Raw genomic sequence first — 22521 nt, forward strand, 5'->3', positions numbered from 1 at the left:
TACTTTGACTTCAACGCTTCAGAGTTCCCCTGACGTGGCGAGGGCATTACTTATAAATGTGCATTTTACACCCACAGGGCAAAGCTCCTGCAGGTGAAGCGGGTGCTGGAAGAGCCCCATCCCGGCCCGCCCTAACCTCCGACACGGGAGTGCATCACACGCTCTGTGACTGTCTAAAGACGCTGCAAAGACCTGAGCCCGGGGCAAGTCCCGCCCAGCCCGCCCCCTGGTGTGCAGGTGAGGGGCGGGGCCTCACCAGGAAGAAGCGGGCCTGCTCAGCCATGAGCCGGACGCTGGCCTCTGTGTCCAGGAGGAAGACCGCCAGGTGGCGCTGGTCGTCCATGGCAGCGCCCCGGCACAGGGTGCTGGGGACGGGGCGGGTGGTCAGCAGGCAGCCCTGGGACCCCGAGCCCTCCCACCCCGCCCCCAGACTTGAAGCCTCCGCCCACACACCTGTACGGGCAGGGGTGGAGGGTGAGGGACCCCCGCTGGAGGGCCTGCTGGGGGCTGTGCACAGCCACGTCCACCTCCTGGCGGCCGTCCTCGTTGACGTACTCCACCACCACGGCGTAGCGGCCTGGCTGCGGCACTGCCACCTGAAGCTGGACATCCACCTGGGGGGACAGGGCGATGGGAGGCCCGGCCCCGGCCCCGGCCCCCACCTGGAGAACCTGGTGCTCCTGGAATGGTCCTCGCACCCTCTGCCCGCACAGCCTCTCCCCCGGGCTCAGGGCCTGTGCACCTCGCCAGCCTGCTGCTCAGGGTGCTTTTCTTGCAGCCACGCAGCCTCCCCTGCCCACCTGTGGCCTCATCGCCACAGAGCGCCGGGTATCCAAAGCGAACCAGGGACCCGACACCTCCTCCCAGCCAGCTGGAGGGCTGGGCCACTGGGACCCCATTTACAGACGAGGCCCTCGAGCTGGCCTTGAGCACTCGCTCCAGTGACCATGTTCTGCCCACGTCACACCTCCCCAGGTCCCGACCCTGCCCGCCCCCACGGGGTCCCGGGGACACGCACGTCTGTGCCCTGGCAAGCAACCAGCGGCGGATGCGAGGGCCCGAGCTGCTCCGTGGGGCAGGGCCGGGGGAGGCTGTTGTCATGGCGACACAGGGCCTCGGGCCCAGCGGCCGAGGGGAAGCCGTCCAAGGGCAGGTGGGTGTAGAGGAGGCAGCTGGGTGGGGGCGCACAGACCGTGGTTGGCAGGCGGCCGGAGCGCCATGAGGGTCAGACCGGCCCCCACCCCTGCCCCCGCCCCCAGCCCTCACTTCTCCCCGGAGCGCTGGGCAGTGGGCCGGAACGTGCAGGGCTCGGTCACCCGCAGCTGCAGGAGGGCCGCCTCATAGTAGGCGCTGGGCAGCAGGACCACGTAGTCCTGGCGGGTGGGGCGGGGGGGAGTGGGGGTTAGACGTCCTGGCCCCAGCCCCGGCCCCAGCCCCGGCCCCAGCCCAGGGCCTGCCCCATCCCGCTCAACCCCATCTCACCAGGAGCACCCCTTCGGCTTCCACCAGCAGGGCCCAGGTGCCAGGGTTCAGCACAAAAGGCTCCCCGAAGCCCCTCTGGGGCACGGTGACGAAGGCGGGCTCCGTGCTGGGTGGGAAGGCCACGGGCTGGCTCTGCTCTGTGCCTGGGGGCAGGGACAGTGACCTCCCGGACATGGGCACGCCACCCCAGGCTACGCCTCCCCCAGGGCCCCCCTCATGCATGGGGGCGAGGCAGGGGCTGAGTGATGGAGGTGGGGTGGGAAGGGGCATGAGGGGGATGGGGAGCCGTGGGCAGGGGGCTGTGGGGTGGACCTTCCACGCCCCGCCCCCCGCCAAACCCGGCACTCACAGTTGGTGCAGGTGGCAAACTTGCCCTGGTCTCGCACGGAGACCCGCCCGCTCACGCCCGTGGGCCCGCGGTTCACGTATCGGAAGACAAGTCGGAAGAGGTCAGGGGAGGTCACATTCAGCCGTGCCACAATCCTGGGCTGGGGTGGGGGTGCGCGTGGAAGGTCGGGGCTGCCCCTCCCTGGCCGTCTCCAGTCTAGCCCCGTGACCTGGGGGCCTGCCTGCCACCCACCCTGCCTGCCACGCCGGGAACTCTGAGCCGGGCCGGGGTCAGGGAGCACGGCACCCACCTGGATGGGTGTCATCTGCGCATAGCCCCTCCAGCTGAAGCCCTCGAACTCCAGGGGGTTAAAGCCGAAGCGCACGGCGTGGCCCTCGGGCGTCGCCGCCTCCTCCAGCTCCAGGCGCAGGTGGTGCAGGTCAGGGAGGTAGTGGCCCCGAGCCGGCCTGGCCACGGCAAGGGCAGTCAGAGTGGCCGTGACACAGTCTGGGCAGGGCAGTCCCCAGGGAGAAGTCCAGTGACAACTGCTGCCCCCCCCCCGCCGCCCAGCCAGGGTGGGGGCACGCACTCGCTGCAGGTGGGGCCCTGGGTGTTGGGGCGGCACAGGCAGGCGCCAGTCCTCAGCTCACAGCCCTGGCCCAGGGCACCGCCCACGTCGCACCGGCAGCCTGGCACAGGACAGAGCAGGGTCAGTGCAGCCCAGCCCCCGCCCCACCCGGCCTGGGTGCTCCTCCCACCGCCCCCGGCTCAGGGCTCTGCTCCATGCACCCTCCATCCAGCGCAGCACAGACTGGGAAGCCAACTTCACCTGCGGCTGGGGGTGCCTGGGGCTCTGGGGCAAGGGCACTGGGATTGATTAGTGATGCCTGCCAGGGACACGGATGGGGGGAAGGAGCACAAACTGCCTCCTCTCTCCTGTGGCTCCCCTGTGCTGGGTCCTTGCCCCATCCGACTCTCTCTGGGCCTTGGCCTCCCCCAGGACATGGTCCAAGGGCCAAGTGGGCACTGACCACGACAGCCAAAGTAGTCAGCCTGGTCCAGCCCGAAGAAGCCCTCCTTGCAGGCAGAGCAGGTCTGGCCGCACACATGGGGCTTGCAGAAGCACTGGCCGTTGCCCTGGGGGCCGAGAAAGAAGGTGGGACCAGATAGGGGAGGGTCCCTGCACGCTGCTCCCATGCCCCCCCCATCTTTGCCCTCAGACTCACCGGCTGGCACTCAGCAGCTCCGCCCAGGGTGCCCCTGGGGTCACAGCTGCAGCCTGGGGGAGGGGCAGAGCAGGCCTGAGAGCCAGGGAGGGGCAGGAGGGCCCGGACTCCCCTGACTTCAGACGCTATGGGGCCAACCTTCACCTGCCCACCACCCGGGATCCCCCAGCACCCCAATACCAACGCAGAGAAGACTCACGGGTGCAGCCCTCGGGGTTGCTGGGACTCAGCCCCCAGAAGCCGGCTTTGCAGCGATCGCAGCTCGGCCCTTCCACGTGAGCCCGGCACAAACAGGGGGCCTGCGCCCGGGAGGGATGACAGGGAGGGTCAGAGTGGGTCCTTTTTTTTTTTTTTTTTTTTTTTCTTTTCTTTCTTTTTGCTATTTCTTGGGCTGTTCTCGCAGCATATGGAGGTTCCCAGGCTAGGGGTCCAATCGGAGCTGTAGCCACCAGCCTACTCCAGAGCCGCCACAGCAATGCAGGATCCGAGCCGCGTCTGCGACCTACACCACAGCTCACAGCCACGCCGGATCGTTAACCCACTGAGCAAGGGCAGGGACCGAACCCGCAACCTCATGGTTCCTAGTCGGATTCGTTAACCACTGCGCCACGACGGGAACTCCCCAGAGTAGGTCCTTGTCCTCCTACCCACAAGCCCTCAGCCCTGGAGCCCTGTCTCTTCTCTGGCATGACCCTGCAGTGGGGACAGAGGACCAGCCGGGGGAACGAGTGGGCCCTGAGGTTGCCGTGGCAACCGAGCAGTAGAAGACGTGGTGGCCTCTCGGGAGGTGGTGGCCTTGGACCCAGAGGGCTGCCCTGGGCTCACCTCAGGAAGGATGCGATCGGCCGGGATCAGGCCGGCGGGGTGGCAGGAGCCAGCTGCAGAGAGATGACCAGGCCCCAGTCACTAGGCGGTCACGGACCCGGATGGCCAAGGGCTTCCCTAGGCCCTGCCAGGACCTGAGGCTCCCTGGGAGGCAGCACACACACGTCCCACACATGGGAACAGGCGTGAAATTACGTGTGCCTCCCTGCCCTGGTCCCCGGGGCCGAGGGCGTGTGCCGCCGCACCATCCAGCACAAGGCTATGAACGTGCCATGAGCACACACAACACAGACACGCGTGTGAACAGTCATGTGTGCACACGCGTGCACAAGGCCCACGAACACAGCACGTTCGAGCCACGGGTAGCGGCGCACGGACACTCGCGGGAACGTAGGGAGTGATCCCCGTGCATGCATGCGCGCGAGCACACAGCACAGGGCACACGCATGGCGCCGGCCTCACCTTCGCAGTGCGGGAAGTTGTAGGCGCCGGGCTCACACGAGTCACACCGCAGCCCCGTCACTCGGGGGCGGCAGCTGCACTGACCGCTCCGGGGGTCGCAGGCTGAGTGCAGGGAGCCTTCGGCGGAGCAGTGGCAGGCTGGGGGCGGGGACAGGGTATGGGCACGAGCACGTGGTGGGGTCGCCACCCTCCTGCCCCCACAAGGCACTCACGGGCACAGTCGGGGAAGCCGTGGAAACCGGGGCTGCACTCCTGGCAGGTGGCACCTGCATAGCCGGGGCGGCAGCGGCACAACCCACCGGCGCCACAGAGCTGGTCCAGGGCGCCCCGGGGGTCACAGGCGCAGGCTGCAAAGGACTCGGGTTCAGGCACCTGAGGGTGTGGCCCCCCACCCGGCGCGGACCCCACCCCAGCCCACTGCTCACCATGGCAGTCAGGGTAGCCGTGATGGCCCTGGCGGCAGCGGTCACATCGGGGCCCGTCAAACTCAGGCCGGCAGGGGCAGCGGCCAGCCTCGTCACAGCCCTCAGGCAGAGTCCCTGCGGGGCTGCAGCCACACACTGCGGGGGCCAAGAAGCGCACGGGGTCCCTGAGCCGGGCAGGCCACGGCCGGGGTCCCACGCCCACCCTGCCCACCGGGGAGGCCTCGCTCACGCTGGCAGAGGGGGAAGTGGAAGTAGCCAGGAGCACAGCGGTCACACGCGGTCCCCTCGAAGCCTGCTCGGCACGTGCACTGGCCCGAGTCTCGGTCGCAGGTTCCGTCCACCACTCCGGGGCTGGAACACTGGCACGCTGCGGGGAGGAGCTGCGGTCAGAGGGGCCGGGACCCTCGCGGGGACGGGCGGGGGCGGGACCAGGCGGGACTCACGTTGGCAGCCGGGGCCATAGAAGCCGGGGGCGCAGAGCTCACAGTGGGCGCCCTGGAAGTTGGGTTTGCACACGCAGCGTCCCGCCCGCGGGTCCTTCCGGCAGGCGTTGCCCTGGGTCCCGGCTGCGCTGCAGTCACAGTCTGGGGGGTGGGGGTGGGGGTCTCAGAGGCCCTGCAGACCCCAGCCTTCCCCACGGAGATCTGCCCTCCCCCAGCTCCCGTCTGTACACCCATGAAGAATGAAAAAGAATCTAAAAATCCCAACAGGAGTTCCCGTCGCGGCTGAGCGGTTCATGAACCCGACTAGCATTCATGAGGACGCGGGTTCGATCCCTGGTCTCGCTCAGTGGGTTACGGATCCGGCGTTGCCGTGAGCTGTGGCGTAGGTTGCAGATGCGGCTTGGATCCGGCGTGGCTGTGGCTGTGGTGTAGGCTGGCGATTCAACCCCTAGCCTGGGAACCTCCATGTGCTGCGGATGCGGCCCTGAAAAGCCAAAAAAAAATCCCAAGACAGGAAAGCCGGTGTTGAGGACAACGGTGGCTCGCGAGAGGCCGGGACCATGGGGAGCCGTCTGCAGTGGGGCTCCGCGTCAGTGGCCGGTGCTGACTCGACCAGAGAAAATGCAGAAACAACACGTGCCAAGGGGAAGAGAAGGCCGCACTCCGTCCAAGCAGCTCTGGGCTGGCGAGGGAGACAGCGCCAAGCATCTGGGCGGATGCGCGGAGGATACCTCGCTGCGGTTTCCGCGGCTGAGTGGCAGGAAGCGCTGGGCGCGCTGCACGGCGTTAGGGGGACCCCGGGCCAGAGCGGGCGCCAGGACGAGAGCCTGCAGGCGCTCCGAGAAGGCCGTGCACACACCAACACACTCTGCTGGGCCACCCGGCACCGTGAGCACAGGAAAAACTTGAGCAGAAGGAAGAGCTGATGCCATCAGGGCAGGGGCGACCCCAGACCGCCAGCAGCCCGGCCCTCGGCCAGGCCACGGCTCCGCTCGAGGGACAGACCCAAAGGGGGCGGCTTGACCCTCGAAGGAGAACCCAGTCACATCCTCCTGAGAGAATATGCACCTTGAACCAACCACTCGGGCAGAAAGGAAGGGACGGACGAGGGAGCGTGGCTGAGGACCCGGGCTCGGTGGAGACGAGGCAGCCGCTGCGTGCTGAGAGGAGGCACCGGCCCCCAAGAGACGCAGCGAGTTCAAAGCCCTGCGAGCAGGATAAGTATGGCCTCGACGGCCAAAAGCTAAAACCAAGAAGCGGCGAGGAGGATCTGGCAAACGCATGGTCAGAAAGACTGAACACACTGTTCCCGGAAGGCGCCCCAAATCAAGAACAGAGCGGCTGTTCACGTAAAAAGCCACGCCCGACAGAGCGCACACGCTCCCGTCAAACGTTCTTGGGACAAAATCCAAAACGGTGAGAAAGAAAAATCTCAAACCCCAAAGCCAAAAAACGGACGTCATCAGGCTGCCGAATCTGACCATAAGGCAGCAAAGCTAGGACTGAACCGCCGCAAAGAGACGGAGAGGCAGTCTAGTCGCCTGGCACGACACTGTCCCCAGCAACCTGGGCCGCAAGGAAAGGGAGACCTGAAACGAGAGACTCAGAAAGGACGAGCGGGGACAACGCGGCACGCCGCCCCGTGGGATGCGCCTGGGCAAAGCCACAGCCTGAAGCCAATTTACCGCTTCAACCCAGCGCTTCTCAACCTTGGCCCCAGGCACATTCTGGGTGGCAGGACTCTTCCCTGTGGGGGGGTGGGGGCTGTCCTGGGTGCTGTAGGCCCCGACCCCACCCCCCACCCCAGCTATAGCCACCAAAGATGTTTCCAGACATTTTCCTGTGGATTAAAATCACCCCTGGTTGAGAAACCACGCTTTAAACCTCTTGTTGGAGTTCCTGTCGTGGCACAGAGATGAATCCGACGAGGAACCGTGAGGTTGTGGGTTTGATCCCTGGGCTCGCTCAGCAGGTTAAGGATCTGGCGTTGCTGCGAGCTGTGGTGTAGGTCACAGAGGTGGGTTGGATCCTGGATTGCTGTGGCTGTGGTGGAGGCTGGCGGCTGTAGCTCTGATTAGACCTCTGGCCTGGGAACCTCCATACGCCACGGGCGCAGCCCTAAAAAAGCAAAAACAAAAAAACGAACAAACAAAAAAATCTTTTCATTGATAATCAAGAGAGACTAAAATTAATTCAAAAAGTTATAAAAATGGTAATAAATGAAAAGGAAACTGAAAAAGACAAACCATACAATTTACTTATATACAGAATCTTAAAAAAATACCTATCCACAACTGAGCTCATGGATATAAAAAACGGATCAGCAGCTGCCAGCAGCAGGGATTAGGGGCTGGACAAGATATGCAGAGGGTATCAAAAGGTACCAACTTCCAAGCATAAAACAGATAAGTCATGGGGTTGTAAGGAGCAGCGCGGTGACAACAGCTCATGATAACATATGCTACATGACTGCAAGGCGCCAAGGGAGCAGACCCTGAAAGGTCTCGTCGTGAGAAAAAATTACAATTTTTGGGCAGATGTTAACTAGACTTGCTGTGGTGATCATTTCACGATATACAGAAATCCCGAAATCACCGTGTCATACACCTGAAACTAACACAACAGTGCGTGACAACTGCAGCTTGATGGAAGAACGAGGGAACGGAGGAAAGATTTTTTTGTTCCAAATTTTCTATATTAGGAAGTAAAATCTCTCTCCCAAACTGAGCAGAGAAAAACTCCAGCAGATCTTATCAACATAACCTTAAGCTGCACTTTAAAAACCCCCCAAAACTCAACAAGATTCTGTTAGCTCTAATGAAGGTAGGAAAGGAAAGAAAGAAGAGAAAAATAGACACAGAGAATAAAAGGAAATTTAAAAATCAAGCACAGAATGCTGTGCCTGTTTCTTTTTCTTTGGCTGTACCCATGGTACGTGGAAGTTCTGGGGCCAGGGATCGAACCTGTGCCACAGCAGAGACCCAAGGCACGGCAGTGACAACACGGGATCCTCAACCCACTGAGCCACCAGGGAATTTCTGTGCATGGCTTTTCGCCGATACACTTGAAAACTCAAATGACATACACAATTTGCTAAGAAAATATAAAGAACCAAGACTAACTTAAGGTGCGAGAGAAAATTAACACAAAAAAATAAATGAAAAAAAGGACTTCCCGTTGTGGCTCAGCGGTTCATGAACCTGACTGGTATCCATGAGGACTTGGGTTCAATCCCTGGCCTCACTCAGTGGGTTAAGGATCTGGCGTTGCCGTGAGCTGTGGTGTGGGTCGCAGGAGTAGCCTGGATCTGGCGTTGCTGTGATCGTGGCGCAGGCCGGCAGCTGCAGCTCCGATTCGACTCCTAGCCTGGGAACTTTCATGTGCTTCGGGTGCGGCCCCCCACAACGTGACATGCTGCAGTTACCAAGGCCAGTGAGGACACCAGGGGCTGGCAAGCTTCTTTCCAAGGCTCCTTGGCCTGGTTTGTAAGTGAGGCTTTATTGGTCCACAGCCACTTTCAAGCTGCCACGTACAAAAGCAGAGCTGAAGCTTTGCAACAGGGACCGCGAGGCCCTCCGTGTCTAAAAAGTTACCCTTCGGCCCTTCTCTCAAAAGGGCTGCCGACTCCCGCTTTACCCCATCGATGAAGAACTAAACATATCCGTGTGAAAAAGAAAACTGCCAAACGACCAAAAGGTACGAGAATGGTCGGGTTCAGGGACCCCCCTGGAAAGATGACTGCGTCAGAGACCAGGAAGAATGAGGCCCAGAGAGTCACAAGAAAAAAAGTGGAGTTCCCACGGTGGCACGACGGGATGGGCAGCGTCTCCGCAGCGCCAGGACGCAGTTCCATCCCCGGCCCAGCTCAGCGGGTTAAAGGACCCGGCGTTGCCGCAGCTGCGGCGTAGGTGGCAACTGTGGCTCCGGTCTGATCCCTGGCCTGGCAACCCCATGTGCTGCGAGGCGGCCAGAAAAGACAAAAAGCAGAGGCAAAAAGTACCAGTGGGGGCGACCACCCCTTGGAAGGAAACCATGACTCCTGAGGAACCAGCAAACAAGTGGTGGGCAAGCTCCGAGTGGCAACTGACACGGGACGGCAACAGTCGAGAAACACCACAGGCCCAGGTCCTGCCGCCCGGCACAGGGGACTCGGCCCAGGGTCGATACACCATCGTGGAAAAGAACATTTTAAGAAGAGTGGATGGGAGTTCTCGTGTGGCGCAGCGGATTAAGGACCCGGCATGGTCGCTGCAGCAGCGCCGGTCCCTGCGGCGGTGCGGTTCCATCCCTGGCCGGGGTACCGCCACATGCTGCGGGGGTGGCCAAAAAAAAGGGTATGCGTATGTACAACGGAATCCACTTTGCTGTACAGCAGAAGTGAATAGAACACCGTAAAGCAAGGATATTCCACTTTTTAAAAAAGACAGAAACACAAGAAAGAGGCAACCTTGCAAACCAGGCAAAGCGACACAGCTAAAGACAACGAAAAACCAAAGGGCATCTAATCAAAGACACCACCAGCTGCAGGACACACTGGATCTGGTGCCGCCAGGAAAGGAAAACCAGGACCAGGCCGCGGTCGCCAAGCTGCCGGCCGAGAGGCACATCCTGTTCCCAGGAAGACCGCAAAGGGGACGCATGGTGACAAGAATGTTTCTGGGACAGAGCCGACCACCAGGTGCAGTGACAGAAACGACTGACTGACACACGTGACGCTGCCAACTCCGCGCCACCCCAGCAGACGGCCTGACGCTCGGAGATGGGTCTGGCAACCTGCCGCCCCAAATGTCCCCAAACACGCGTGTCTGGTGCCCCAGAGCCTTCTTCTAGGAAAGCATCCCACACAAACAGTTAAGAATCCATGGAAAGCTTGGGCTTCAAGGATGTTTACTAGAACGTTCTTGAAAAACATCTGGAAAGAACCTAACTCGCCAAGAACTGGGGGTTTTGGTCACATAAAAGCTGCACGTGCCCGCGGAACGCAGAGCGCGGGACGCGGTGTTTATAGGCCGGTGTGGGCGGGAGGCGCGCGGGCGGTGGGCTTTACAGACACGGCCCGCACAGGGAGGGGCCGATTCTGGATCACTCTCTGCCCAGCGTTCTGCTTCCCCGTCCGTTTGAAGGCTTTCTAGCATGAATGGGTATTATTTGCACAGAAACAACAGAACCCCAGACGAAGGTGAGCAAAACGGCCCTCTCCCCTCTGGGCCTGGGTGTGGCCGCCCCTGCCCCACGGCTCCAGTGCGACCAGGAGCAGGACGGGGCCCTCAGAGACACTTACTCACAATCTGTCCGGCTGGCAGCACCTGCTCCCCAGTGTCGTTGGAAAAGGAGGACACGGCTGAGGAGGAGACAGCACCCGTCAGCCCGGTGGGCTTGGCACCCAGCCGGGGGTTCTCTCTGCACCACCGGAGGGCAGGCAGGACGAAAGGGTGTCCCCTGCCCCCCCCACCACACCCCGGGTCTGAGCCAGCAGCGGAGATGCTCGGGGGCTCAGGGCCCGGCCCCCTCCCCGCCCCAACTCCCGCCTCGCGCTCACGGTGGCAGTGCGGGAAGCCCGTGAAGCCATCGGCGCATGCGTCGCATCGTGCCCCGGTGAAGTTGGGGCGGCAGTAGCAGCGGCCTGTCAGGTCCTCGCACGTCCCATCTGTGAAGTCTGACTCGCAGTTGCAACCTGCGGGCGTCGGGGGTGGGAAGTCAGGTGACCCTGGGGCTGTGGGGCCGGGGCGGGGGGGCAGTGTCTGCCTCCCCAACCTGGGAGGGGGGGTGAGAGCCGTGGCCGGGCCTCCCAGAGAGCTGCCCGGGCCCCAGGCCGCCCCGACCCACAGACCCTGCTCCCGGACACCCAGGATGTCTTTCCCAGGCTGCCCCAGACAGCCTGACCCCACTCACGGCGGCAGGCGTGGGGCGAGTCCAGGGGGTGGTCCGGGGAGCGGTAGAAGCCGGGCAGACACTGCTCACAGTTGATGCCAGTGGTGTGATGCTGGGGGGACGCAGGGCTGTGAGTTCAGGCGCAGCCCCACCCCCAGCCCGGGCCCCATCCCCCCAGGCCCCATCCCCCCAGGCCCCCATCCCTGGTGCAGGCGCCGCGGCCCCAGCCCCACCCACCTGGCAGTCGATGCACACGCCCCCACCCTGGTAGACGTGGTCCTGGTTCTGGCTGGCATTGCGCCGGTCCACCTCGGGGTCGTAGTAGCAGTCGCGGGCATGGCCGTGGCAGTTGCAGGCTGGAGGGCGGGGGGGGGGGGGGGGGGCCCAGCCGTCAGGGCGCCTCGGTGACCCCACCTGACCGGGCCCCCTGGGGACATCCCACAAACCCAGATGATGGAATGTGCCAGGTTGCCCGAGTGTGCCAACGGCAGGTGTGCGAGCCTGTGTAAGGGTGTGTGTACGTATGTGTGTGAACGTACCTGAGTGTGGTATGGGCTGAGAGACTCCACCTGCAGGAGCGTGGGCACGTCCTGAGGAAGCAGGGGTGCTGTGCAAACGTGTCTGAGTCTGTTGAGTGTGTGTGAGCATGGAGGGCACGTGGGAGCCCTGAGCCAGGGTACGTGCACATGGGGGCACTCACACTGGCACTCGTTGGCACTGTCCATGGTTGCTGGCCTCCATGGCTGCTGGTTGAAGCCGGGACAGCAGTGGTCACAGGAGCCCCCGCATGTGTTGTGCTGGCAGGCGCACTGCAGCCTGTGGGGACACATGGGCACAGGAAGGGCTCAGACCCCCCGAGGGTCCAGAGGCATGTGAGAAAGGCAGGGACCATGTAGGGCCCTCGAGGGTGGGAACGGCAGGGAAGTTTTAGTGGGTGGGGGCTGAGCGGTCAGGCAGGTGGACCTGCCTGCGGGTCAGGCTGGAGCCCTGGGCCCTCTCGAATCAAGCCATGCCCTCCCCCAACCATGGCCTGGACCCAAGGCCAAGTCTATGGTTTTCCGGGGCCAGCTCTGAGTCCAGACTCACACGGCAGGCAGCCCTGAGCTCAGCCAGACCCCCCCATGTAGCCAGGGCACCTCCCCAGGGGCAAGTGGCCAAAAACTGCTTCCTCTTCCAGCCGGGGGGGGCGGGGGGGTGGAAGAGTCAGAGGCTGGGATCCTGCCTGCGTCCTGGAGAGCAGCTCCTGCTGGCTCAGCGGGCAGGGGGACAGCTGGCCCCAGCTGAGGACTGAGGTTGAGCCACCTCCACACAGAGCCCCGCTCCCCGCACACAGCTCCACACTCAGCCAAGGGGGCAGGCGTCAGAGCCGCACCCCGGGCAGGGGCACAGCTGCGGTGCCAGGCATCCCCATGCAGACCCCCCAGGAGCCAGGCCACAGAGAGACCCAGGGCCTCGAATCACGCTCTAGCTACTCCCCCACGAGGGGGCTGCAGGGCCTGGGAGTCAGTGTCCAGGCAGGAAGCACGAATGCCCTCGGCAGCGAGGTCGTCGAGAGAAGCCCCAGGGATCCGTACCCAGGGCCCTGCGGCTGTTTGATTTTCCAAGAATCCACAGTCAGGGCACCACTAAACCAAGTTAACACAGAAAGCAGGGTGTTTGGCAAAAGCCCTCGAGAAACCACGCTGGATTCTTCCCAATTTAGGGCGCACAGCCTCTCACCCACAGAGGAAGCCCGGCTGGAGACCCGACAGAGAAGCAAACCAGCAGGATGGCTGACGCAACCAGCAGCAGCTGTCCACCCAGGAACGTCATGAGATGGAGCAGTCGCGTGCAAACCATAAAAAGAGGAGTTCCCGCCGTGGCACAGGGGTTAACGAATCCGACGAGGAACCAAGAGGTTGTGAGTTCCATCCCTGGCCTCACTCCGTGGGTTAAGGATCCAGCACTGCCGTGAGGAGTGGTGTAGGTCGCAGACACGGCTCGGATCTGGCGTTGCTGTGGCTGTGGCGTAGGCCGGTGGCTACAGCTCCGATTAGACCCCTAGCCTGGGAACCTCCATATGCCGCAGGTGCGGCCCTAGAAAAGATTAAAAAAAAAAAAAAAAAAAGACAAAAAAGATACAAAGGAAACTTAAAGAAAAGTGCGAACCATAAAAAGAGAGTGTTTAAAGGTTACAACCAAAAGAGGAAGATGGGATGAAAACTGTGGTGCTATGAAAACGTGACCAAAAATCCAATCACAGCCTCTTTACGTAAACAATAAAACTCTTGAAGTTAAAGACTCGGAAGTTCCTGCTGCGGCGCAGTGGAAGCAAACCCAACTAGTATCCATGAGGATGTGGGTTTGATCCCTGGCCTCACTCAGTGGGTCAGCGCTCTGGCGTTGCTGTGGCTGTAGCTCCGATTCAATCCCTAGCCTGGGAACGTCCATATGCTGCAGGTGCGGCTCTAAGAAGCGAAAAAAGAAAAAAACCCCCCAGAAAACACCAATCTGACTGCAGCAGCTTGGGTGGCTGAGGAGGCACAGGTTCAATTTCCAGCCCAGGGCAGTGGGTTAAGGGATCCAGGGTTGCTGCAGCTGCAGCCTGAATTCAATCCCTGGCCAGGGAACTTCCACATGCGAGGGGTGTAGCCTTAATTAAAAAAAAAAAAAAAAAAAGATTCAGAGGAAGAGTTCCCCACTGGCCTAGCAGTTAAAGGACCCAGTGCTGTCACTACTGTGGCTCGGGTTCGATCCCTGGCCCAGGAACTTCCGTGTGGAGAGAAAAAAAAAAAATTAAGATTCAAAGTGTGGACGAGATGGCAGGTCAGACCCGGCTGAAGAGAGGCTCAGGGAACTGAAGAGGCCGTGCAGAGGGCAGCGAGGCGGGAGTACAAGGAGCCGACACGTCCCTGCCGACGTCACAGGCGTTTGAGGAAAGAGACGGAGGAGGCAGAGCTGACAGTCCCAGAGGGCCAGGGGCCGGGACAGTCGTGAATGAACAGAGACACACACTTTCAAAAAGCACGACTCCCGCGCCCCAGGAAACACATTCATCCTCAACACAGCAGGGTGAATCCACGCGGGGGCACTGCACAGCCCCCGGGAGGACACCGGGGGCGAGGGAGGGCAGAGCGCGATGCCTCTGCTGGGGGCAGGGGCTGGGCCTGGGGTTAGTGCTCTGGGGCCCCGGGTCCCCAGGGAGGCAGCTGGTTAGATCCGGACTTGGTGCAGTCGGCGCACCTGCTGAAGAGCGAGGGCTCCCACCGCCATCCACAGACCCAGAAGAGAAACGCGAGGGCGGCCAACTGGCAGCTCAGTGTCTGTGTCGGCCCCAAATCCACGTGTGAACCCCCCCCCCACGCGACAGTGCCTGCGAGTGAGGTGATTAGGTCATAAGGGTGAAGCCCTGTTCACGGGACGAGCGTCCTCATAAGACCCCCGAGAGCTCCCTCCCCTCCCCCACTGACACAGTGAGAAGACCTACCCCCACTAGGCCATCTGCGAACTAAGAAGGGGCCCTCAGCAGCCTCCAGAACTCACTTCTGGGGTTTAGAAGCCACCCAACCTGTGGCAGCGCGAGCAGCCCAAGACACCAACCAACAGAAACAAAGCAGGTGACTTCCCAATCGAGGGACGGGGCAAAGGGAGCAAGGGGCTGAGCACAGACCGGGCGGGCAGCCAGCCTGCAGAAAGATGGCGCCGGGACGGAGGTGGGAGAGGGGATGCAGGTGCAGGCAATGGTGATGGAGGCCGAGGGGCAAGGACACGCCAGCTGGCAGGAATGGGGTGGGTGCGGGGAGAAAACACAGGCTGACATTCCAGGACACTGGGGTGTGAGGCTCTGGGGACACACCCCCACGCCGGGCGCCCTGCTTGGGGAGCTGAGCAGCGGCGTCCGCGCCCAGGTGCCTGAGTCACGGTGGATGCCAAAGCGCGGCTGGCAGGCAAGGGCAGGCCCTCCTCTCCTCCGAGGCCAATTTGGCTGCCCGGCAGGCGCCTTCCCAACCATCACCTGTTCCCACTTGGCATGTAATTTCCCAGAGCAATTCGCTGCGCCCAAGCTCAGTGCCTGCAGCTGCAGGCAGGAACCCACGCCCCGGGCTGTGCTCTGGCTGGCTGGGCCGAGGGTGTTCCCAGGGCCTCCCTGAGCTCTCCAGCAAGTAGGACCCCACCCCTCCCACCTTCACACCTCTCAGCCACACCTAAAGAGGCCCGGGGTTCACCCCTTGGCAGGGTTTGGACTGTGAGAACCGGGGTGAGCTTCTGCACTGCCTGGGCCTCAGGGCCTCTCCTATCAATTGCGGTTGGGCAGAGCAAGGAAACTCCAGAAGGAGGGGCTGCATGATCTCCCCGGCAGGGAAGCAGCAGGAGAAGCCCACCAGCTCCCTGCTGGTGCCCCGCAGGGTGGGGGCTCCAGGAGCCAGGTCGCCTGCGCCCCACTCAGGGAGCTCCTGCGAGGCTGCACAGGGCACCGCCCCTCCACCTTAGTGTGCACGCGGGGGAATGAGACTGCGGGTGAGGCGCCAGTGCAGGTCACGAGGGCCGGTGGCATGGTGGGCAACGGGACCAGGCCTCCTCCTTGTCAGGGTGGGAAGGGGGGCCTCGGGTCTCACCTGAAGGGGTCTGCGGGGTCCTTGGCGTCACAGACATCCGCGTGTCCATGACAGACGCAGCGGCCGCCGACGCTGATGTCCTTGATGCTGTAATAGTACTGCACGCCGCGTGCGCGTGCGCGCGCTAAGCTCCAGGCGCCCGCACCTGCCCCACGCGGCCCCGCCCCACGCGGCCCCGCCCACGTGGTCCCTGCAGCCCCGCCCCCACGGCCCCGGCAGCTCCCTCCCCACGGACCCCTCCCGCTCACCCGGCGAGTGACCGTGGGGTCCCGCAGCGCCTTGCCCATGAGATGGCCCAGGAGCGTGTTGGTGCGCAGGAAGCGCAGGCGGATGTTGGTGGCTTTGGTGAAGTCACGCAGCAGCGGCGAGTAGGAGAAGTTCATGGCCCCTGGGCGCCCATTCACCAGGGACACCACGATCTGCGGAGGACGCCGAGGGTCAGGCGGGGGGGGGGGGACCGCCGGCTGCGACCCTGCCCGCACCGCCCCCCGCCGCCGCCCCACCTCGCCGTTCTCCAGGGGCACAATCCGCGAGTACTCGGTGCTGCAGATGACATCGTCGTCCCGGGAGATGCGCTCCAGCGTCCGCGGTCCGAACCGCTCCAGGCAGTCCCTCTTGGAGGCTGGGGGAAGCGGCCGAGGGGTGAGGTCGAGGGCCCAGGGCTTGGAGAGTCCCCAGAGCGGCCCTACGGCCACCGCCCCCTGCCTTCCCAGAGCCTCACGGCCTCAGCTCTTTCTGAGCCGCCAGGATCGACCTGGAGGCAGGGTTCTGCTGAGCGTGGCGCTCTGGGGGACACCAGGGCCTCCTGCAGAGGACACGGGCGCCGAGGGCACCTGCGCGACCTGGGCTGCCCTGCCCGTGCCTCCTGATTCTGAACTTCCCCAGGCTTCCTGAATTGACACCTCGGGGTCTCTGCTGTGCCTGTCCCCTCTCTGCAGCCCTCCCTTCCTGACTGTCCTTCATAGCACTGCCCGCCCTCGCTCTGGGCCCCGGAGTTTGTGTCCCAGGCCCGCCTGATCCAAGCTTCCCCATCAGCATGATTGGTCAGGGCTGCCCCGGGAGCAGGGGTGCAGAGCTCCTGTGCTCTCCTGACCGGGTAGCTGAGCCACCTTTGCCGGCTCAGGAGCTGCCAGGGCATCAGGCCAGTCCAGAGCCAGCCGGGAGACGGCACCAGAGACTCGGGGCACAGCCAGCCCCTCCATCCTGACCCACATAGAAGCCAGGCGTGAGGGCGGGGCTGGTGTCCACAGATCCTGAGAGACCACGGCAATGGCAGCCCACCCCAGGGGCACCCTGGCCAGCCCCCCGCTCCGGGAGACTCACAGGCGAAGTACTGCCATGGCTGGTAGGTGAGGCCGAAGTCCGTGGAGCGCTCCAGCACCCAGAGGTCCGGTCGAGGGGAGTTGGCAAACTTGATGAGCACATAGGCCACGTGGAAAACCTGGGGGCAGGGAGTGTGCGGTCACCCCGAGACCCCTTCCCTGCCGCTCGCGGCCCCGTGCCCGCCCACCCCGTGAGGTGGGGCTTGAGGCGGACATCTGTGGGTGTGGCCCCAAAGGCCAGGAGCAGCCAGAGCACACCCCGAGCAGCACCCCCCTGCTTGCTGGCCGGCCCGCGGCCCCGGAGCCTGCACCGGGGGGCAGAGATGACCCTAGAACCCAGCATTTCTAGAGGGCTTCCCTCTTGGGCCTGGGGTGGTTTAGGGCCCAGCCCAGCCCCAGGAGCTCAGAGAGCCACGCTGTCCTTCAGGCCGGGGCTGCACGCAGGCCTGACGGGGACTGGAGTCAGACAGAGCCCACTCGGACACCCTGACCACCGGGCCCAGGTGGTGATGCTGGGCCAGGCAAAGACAGGAACTCACCCCGCCGTCCCCGGAGCTCTGGCGGCTGGCCTGGGAAGAGCCAGTGCCCCAAGGCCCCCCGAGCCTGGCCTCCTGGCACAGCCGGCCAGTAAGCCCCTGTCCCAGCCCCACCCTGGTCACCCTCCGTCGTCATCAGAGCCAACTCAGCCCTGCCCTTTCACCCACTGACCGGCCTGTACCCAAAAGCCCCCGGAGCAGGCAGCACGGAGCACCCAGGGCTCGGCCCCCACCTGCCACTGTCAGGAGGCCCCAAGAGGGGAGACAGACTGGAAAACATGGCCTTTGCAAAGCTGGGCTGGGGAGACCCTGCCCACTCGGGAGTCAGAGGCTGGAGCTTTGCTGGGCACCAGGCACCCAAGGGCAGCACCTGGCCAAGGGCGGGGGAGGCTGCTCTTCCAGAGGCACCCAGAACCCCCAGGTGGCCCAGGCCCACCTCTGCTGCTCCCTCCCCGGTCTCTGCCTGACCTCACCCCCGAGAGGGGTCCCTCCCCCACTGCTCTGGTCCTCCTGGTCGGGGGTCAGCATTCCTGGGCGTCCCGGGTCCTGAGGGCACCGTGGGGCCCCTCCTTGGCTGACTGCCCCCGGTCTTGGGCTCCCAGCGCCCGACTCTCCAGCACAGCCCCCACAGGGCACTTCAGACACCTCCTCTGAGAAGCCCTCCCGACTGCAGCCCATCCACACTGACCCGAGGGTCCCAGCACCCGAGGCCTGGGGGGTGGCTAATTGAGAGGCAGCTGCCCCCTGGAGGCTGAAGGGCCCCTCCAGGCTGGGGAGCTGGGCTCTCACTGCCAAGGGCACCCCCTCATAGACACAGAGACATAGCATGAGGTCCCCATGTCAGCACCTGGAGCAGGCGGCCCTGGATACCAGCCTCCAGGAAAGGGTTCTGGGGCCACTGAGAACAGCCCGTGGACTCAGGCAGTGCCTGGCCAGTGGCCTCAATGATCAGGCCACCAAGACCCCCGACAGGGCGGGCACCCAAGCACAGTGCATGTCGGCTGTGCCCCCGCACACGTACCTTTGGGGGTGGCACCCGGTGCCACCCCCGCCTCAGCCTGCCCTGCACGGTGGCACGGGGGAGGACTGTGGCTTCAGACCTCGCCACTCTCAGGGCCAGTCAACCCCCCACCCCGCCTTGGCCCCAAAGCAGAACAGGGCCGCTGTCCAGGCTGGTCTCTGCGCCAGGCCTGGGCTCCAGGGAGACCCGGGCAGGGCCGGCAGGGGCCCCGAGCACCCAGTCTGCACACGGGGAGAGTGGAGGCCTCAGACGGGGGCAGACACAGCCAGTGAGCATGCATCGTGTGGAGGGCGCCTGCCCCCAGGGGGCCCCCAGCCCACCCTGCCCCCCAGGGACCTGCTGGCCAGGGCCCCGAGCCTAGGCCCACATGGGGCAGAGTTGGGGTCCCCTCTAAGGAGTCACCCCTCTACCCCTTGTCAGCCTGCAGCCACAGCATGTCCCCCAGAACAGCAGAGGGGCTGTGGACCCTTCCTGGCCCCAGCCCTGGGGAGGCCAGGCTGCTGTGAATCCAGCCGTGGGGGCAGGGGCGTAAGGTCCCAGGACCCTGAGAGGCAGCTAGTGAGTCCTGCTTTCCTGGAAGGCCTGGCATTGGCAGGGAGGGGCCCAAATCAAGCCAAGAGTGGCCTTTTCCCGGGTGGGGCGGCGCAGGCCTATTCATCCCCAGCCAGGCTTTGAGGTCATCTTTCACTCGGCCCTGCCCGGTCAGGGGAGGGAGCCCTCAGGCCTCGGGGGGATGGACCCTACACCCGGCAGGCACCCTGGCCGACCCTCAGGCATTCCAGGAAGCCCTGGGGACCTCGGCTGGCCCCTTTGCCAGGAGGGGTCTTGGTGCAGGAGGGGGCGTGGCGGGTAGGGGGCACTGGCCAGCAACATGGACTGCTCTGGGGGCGGCAGCACGGCCCCCACGGAGATTAGACACTCTGGCCAGGCCCCCCAGGGCCCACCCCCGCCTTTCCCTGAGTGAGGCCACCAGGCTGCACCCTCTGCTGGCCAGCCTGTCCCTCCCCCAGGTCGGCAGGCCGGTCGCATTTTTCCCAGCTGAGCGCACTTGCACAAATATTGACTTGAAGACACCAATCAGGCAGAACAGGGGCAGCGTGGAAACTTCCGCCCCCAGGCCCGGCACGCTGGCTGTGCTTCCAGAAAGACCCCTGCCTTCTGTCCGTGTGTCCACCCGGTCATCTGGCTGTCACACAGGGGCCCCGGCCTGGGCTGCAGAGATGGGAAGCATGCGATCGGCTCTCCCCACCTGTCCCCAGCCTGGGCCCGGCTCCCAGGGCCACACAGCCACGCTGGGCATGGCCTGGGAGCCTGTGCCGACCCCCGGCCTCCCTGGACATGGCTCTGCCCACACCATCCCCCGGCCCCCACCCGCTCAGCTCTGCTCTGCTCAGCTGCCAACTCTGGCCGCCCTTCCCTGCTGCTAGAGTTCTCTGCAAAAGGAAAAAAAAAAAGTCATTTAAAGCAAAAGCCAAACAAAAGCCTCCTGAGTTATTTTTAAAAATCTGGCTATTTTGGGGCAGGCACGTCTCCAGGACAGCAGCCGGACCCGCCTCTCGGCCATGGCCACCCCCAAAGGCCCCCACACCCAGCCTGAACTCCGAAGGCCTGCCCTGGTGACCGTTGCCTGGTGGTGGGGGGGGCAATGAGGCCTGGCGAGCATGAGACCGGGGCTGGGGACCCAGGCTTTGGTGGCTATATGGCCCTGGGTGGGTACAGGGCAGTGGGACAAACACAGCTGAGGTCAAAGGCCAGGGGTCAGGGCACAGGGCTTTTCACCATGGTGTGCAGGCTCTGAAAGCCCTGAAAGGGAAGATGCCACCTGTCCCCGGAGGTGGGCCGGGGCCAGAGCACATGCTCCGTGTCCAGAGGGGAGGGTGGGGAGGGGAGGGAGCTGGGGCTGTAGCCGGAACCAGGAAACACAGGGAGGGCAGGAGAGGAGCCTGGGGCTCAGACCCCACCAGGGTCTCTGGAGCCCCAGGGATGGAGGTCAGAGGTGACAGCGGGCCAGCAGCCTCCTGGGCTCAGACACCCACGTCCCAAGAAAGGGCTAAGGCTGGAACTCCTGTGAGCCCAAGGCTGCCCCTCTGCCCCGGCCCATCTCGGGGTGGGGGCACCCAGGCCTTGTGCCCTGTCCGGGGAAGGAGGGGGCCCCCCGCCCCCCTGCTGGGCCCGGCAGCATGACTCACCAGGCAGCCTGTGACTCAGCCATGGCCCCGCAGGAAACAGGGCCCCGGGCCAGGCCAGGGTCCCAGGCCATGGCTGGGGGGGGGGGGGCGGGGGCGGAAGCCCCTCCCAGGCCAGGCATCCGGCCAGCTCTCTGATCGGCACCCCAGGGTGAGCCCCGGGGCACCCCGACCACTGGGCCAGCCTTCGAGGCCCCTTGCACTGAATCCACCTGCGTCTTCCCCTCAATCCCACGGCCAGGACCCCCCAGTTTGCCGTCTCTCCAGTGCTCCTGCCCAGGACAGAGACCCCATCTGGAAACCTCGGTAAAGATAAGCCACAGCAGGGGCAAAGGCCCGGCAGGCGTGTCTCCTCAGGCCCCCAGCTGGGTAAATAAGAATGGCCATCTCCATGACTGGAGCCCCAAACAGGCCACATGTGGACACAGCTCCAGGAATGGAAAAGCCCCTGCTGGGAAGAAAAACAGAACATGGAAACACAGAGAGGGCAGGCAGAGGCCCCGGGGACCCTGACTGTGCACGGCAGGGTGGGCAGCACTCGCAGGTGCAGCGCAGAGCCAGGTGGGCACTTTCAGGGAATGGGTAGGGGTGGAAGGGCTCTGACGGCTGTGCAGGAGCTCGCCAGCTGGAGTGAAGAGCAAACGCCCCGTGTGGCCCAGCACTTCAACGGAGCTGCGCCTGAGGGGGTTCAGAGACCACCCCCTAGCACTCAAGGTCTGTCTTGGAGGCCCCTTCAGGCCCCCAGCTGGGTAAACAAGAATGGCTCCCAGCTGAGGCCCAGAGCTCCCTGCCCGCAGCCCAGGCCCCGCTCAGGCCAGATGGTCAACCCTGGCCCCAGGAAGCGGAGTTTATCCCAAGGGGATCCCGACACCCAAACAGTTTAGTCTCCTGTGAGCGGTATCACTAGAGGCCAATGCCACCGCATTTGTTTAAAAACAGACCGCAGACAGGAGCCCTGGGGCCCCCAGAGCCTGGGGGAGGCCAGTGTGAGGTGGTGGGGCACCCATGTGTGCCCAGAGCGAGCAGAGCCGAGTGTGCCAGAACGGCCGGGTGGGCGAGGCGGCAGCGGCACGTGCAGGGCAGCTGGGGGTGCAGACCTCACCCCGCCACGGGCGGCCTCAGGACCCCATGTCCTCTGAGCAAAGGGACCAGCAAAGGCAGGAGCTCGAGGTTCTCAGGCAGGGAGGCGGGCTGTGCAGGGCTGCCACCCTGCCTCACGCTGTCCTCCCCAGGGAACCAGCCCCTGCACCTGTCCAGGCCGCTGGGCTCTGTGACCGGAGCCTGGCCAGCCTCAGCCGTACTTCCTGTCCCTTCCCTCCAACAAGCCCGCTGACCCTCCTGGGGCCCTGGCCACCTGCCCAGCTGGGCCTGGACAGCCAGGCCAGTGGCCATGACCTCATAACCCGGCAGGCCAGCGGGCATGCCGGGACCAGGAGGCCTGTCCAGGGAGCCCCGAGCTGGCCCGTCTGGGGCGGGGGGGCACTGGGGTGGGCAGCTGCGCGGGGAGCCGGGGTGTCCGGGGCCCTGGCCCACGTGCAGAGGGGGACCAAGGCCCAGCCCCTCCTCCCCAGCGGCGCTACGGGGGTCTCGCCCTCGGATGGTGGTCTGCTTCAGAGCTTTGCTGCTTGACCCGCCAGCTGGTGGGGGCCCAGCTGGCGCCCTCCCCGCCTCCCTGCTGTCCCCTGGGGGCCGGGGCAGAGTCCCCTGGCCCTGCCATTTCTAGTCTCCCAACCGACACTTTTGGCCTCACATGCAACCCCCGCAGCCTACACCCCACCTTTACCTCCGCTGCGCACCCC

General features: G+C 64.1%; 1 protein-coding gene across 2 annotated transcripts in view; it reads right to left on the reverse strand.

Annotated features, from left to right (window-relative positions):
* LAMA5 (laminin subunit alpha 5) overlaps positions 1-22521 on the reverse strand; it is a 49317-nt gene that overhangs the window by 19108 nt on the left and 7688 nt on the right. For both annotated transcript variants that reach the window (XR_014832032.1, XM_021078218.2), the window contains exons 3-28: positions 16981-17098; positions 16161-16279; positions 15906-16076; positions 15658-15755; positions 11763-11878; positions 11300-11418; positions 11084-11174; positions 10731-10865; positions 10473-10532; positions 5192-5332; positions 4978-5115; positions 4749-4883; positions 4536-4670; positions 4324-4461; positions 3862-3914; positions 3236-3335; positions 3037-3089; positions 2842-2947; positions 2400-2499; positions 2121-2277; positions 1832-1970; positions 1483-1625; positions 1267-1373; positions 1019-1172; positions 454-614; positions 257-365 (exon numbers count right to left, since the gene is read on the reverse strand). Coding sequence is in view for 1 of the 2 variants with exons in the window: in XM_021078218.2 (XP_020933877.2) it covers positions 257-365; positions 454-614; positions 1019-1172; positions 1267-1373; positions 1483-1625; positions 1832-1970; positions 2121-2277; positions 2400-2499; positions 2842-2947; positions 3037-3089; positions 3236-3335; positions 3862-3914; positions 4324-4461; positions 4536-4670; positions 4749-4883; positions 4978-5115; positions 5192-5332; positions 10473-10532; positions 10731-10865; positions 11084-11174; positions 11300-11418; positions 11763-11878; positions 15658-15755; positions 15906-16076; positions 16161-16279; positions 16981-17098 (3096 nt within the window). In the remaining variant the exon portion in view is untranslated. The remainder of the gene's footprint in view (positions 1-256; positions 366-453; positions 615-1018; positions 1173-1266; positions 1374-1482; positions 1626-1831; positions 1971-2120; positions 2278-2399; positions 2500-2841; positions 2948-3036; positions 3090-3235; positions 3336-3861; positions 3915-4323; positions 4462-4535; positions 4671-4748; positions 4884-4977; positions 5116-5191; positions 5333-10472; positions 10533-10730; positions 10866-11083; positions 11175-11299; positions 11419-11762; positions 11879-15657; positions 15756-15905; positions 16077-16160; positions 16280-16980; positions 17099-22521) is intronic.

The sequence above is a fragment of the Sus scrofa genome, chromosome 17, assembly GCF_054392235.1.
Source record: "Sus scrofa isolate SSC_HxYL_T2T_F1_AM1 chromosome 17, Sscrofa_HxYL_maternal_Yorkshire_Landrace_v2.0, whole genome shotgun sequence".
In the NCBI taxonomy this organism is placed as follows: domain Eukaryota; kingdom Metazoa; phylum Chordata; class Mammalia; order Artiodactyla; family Suidae; genus Sus; species Sus scrofa.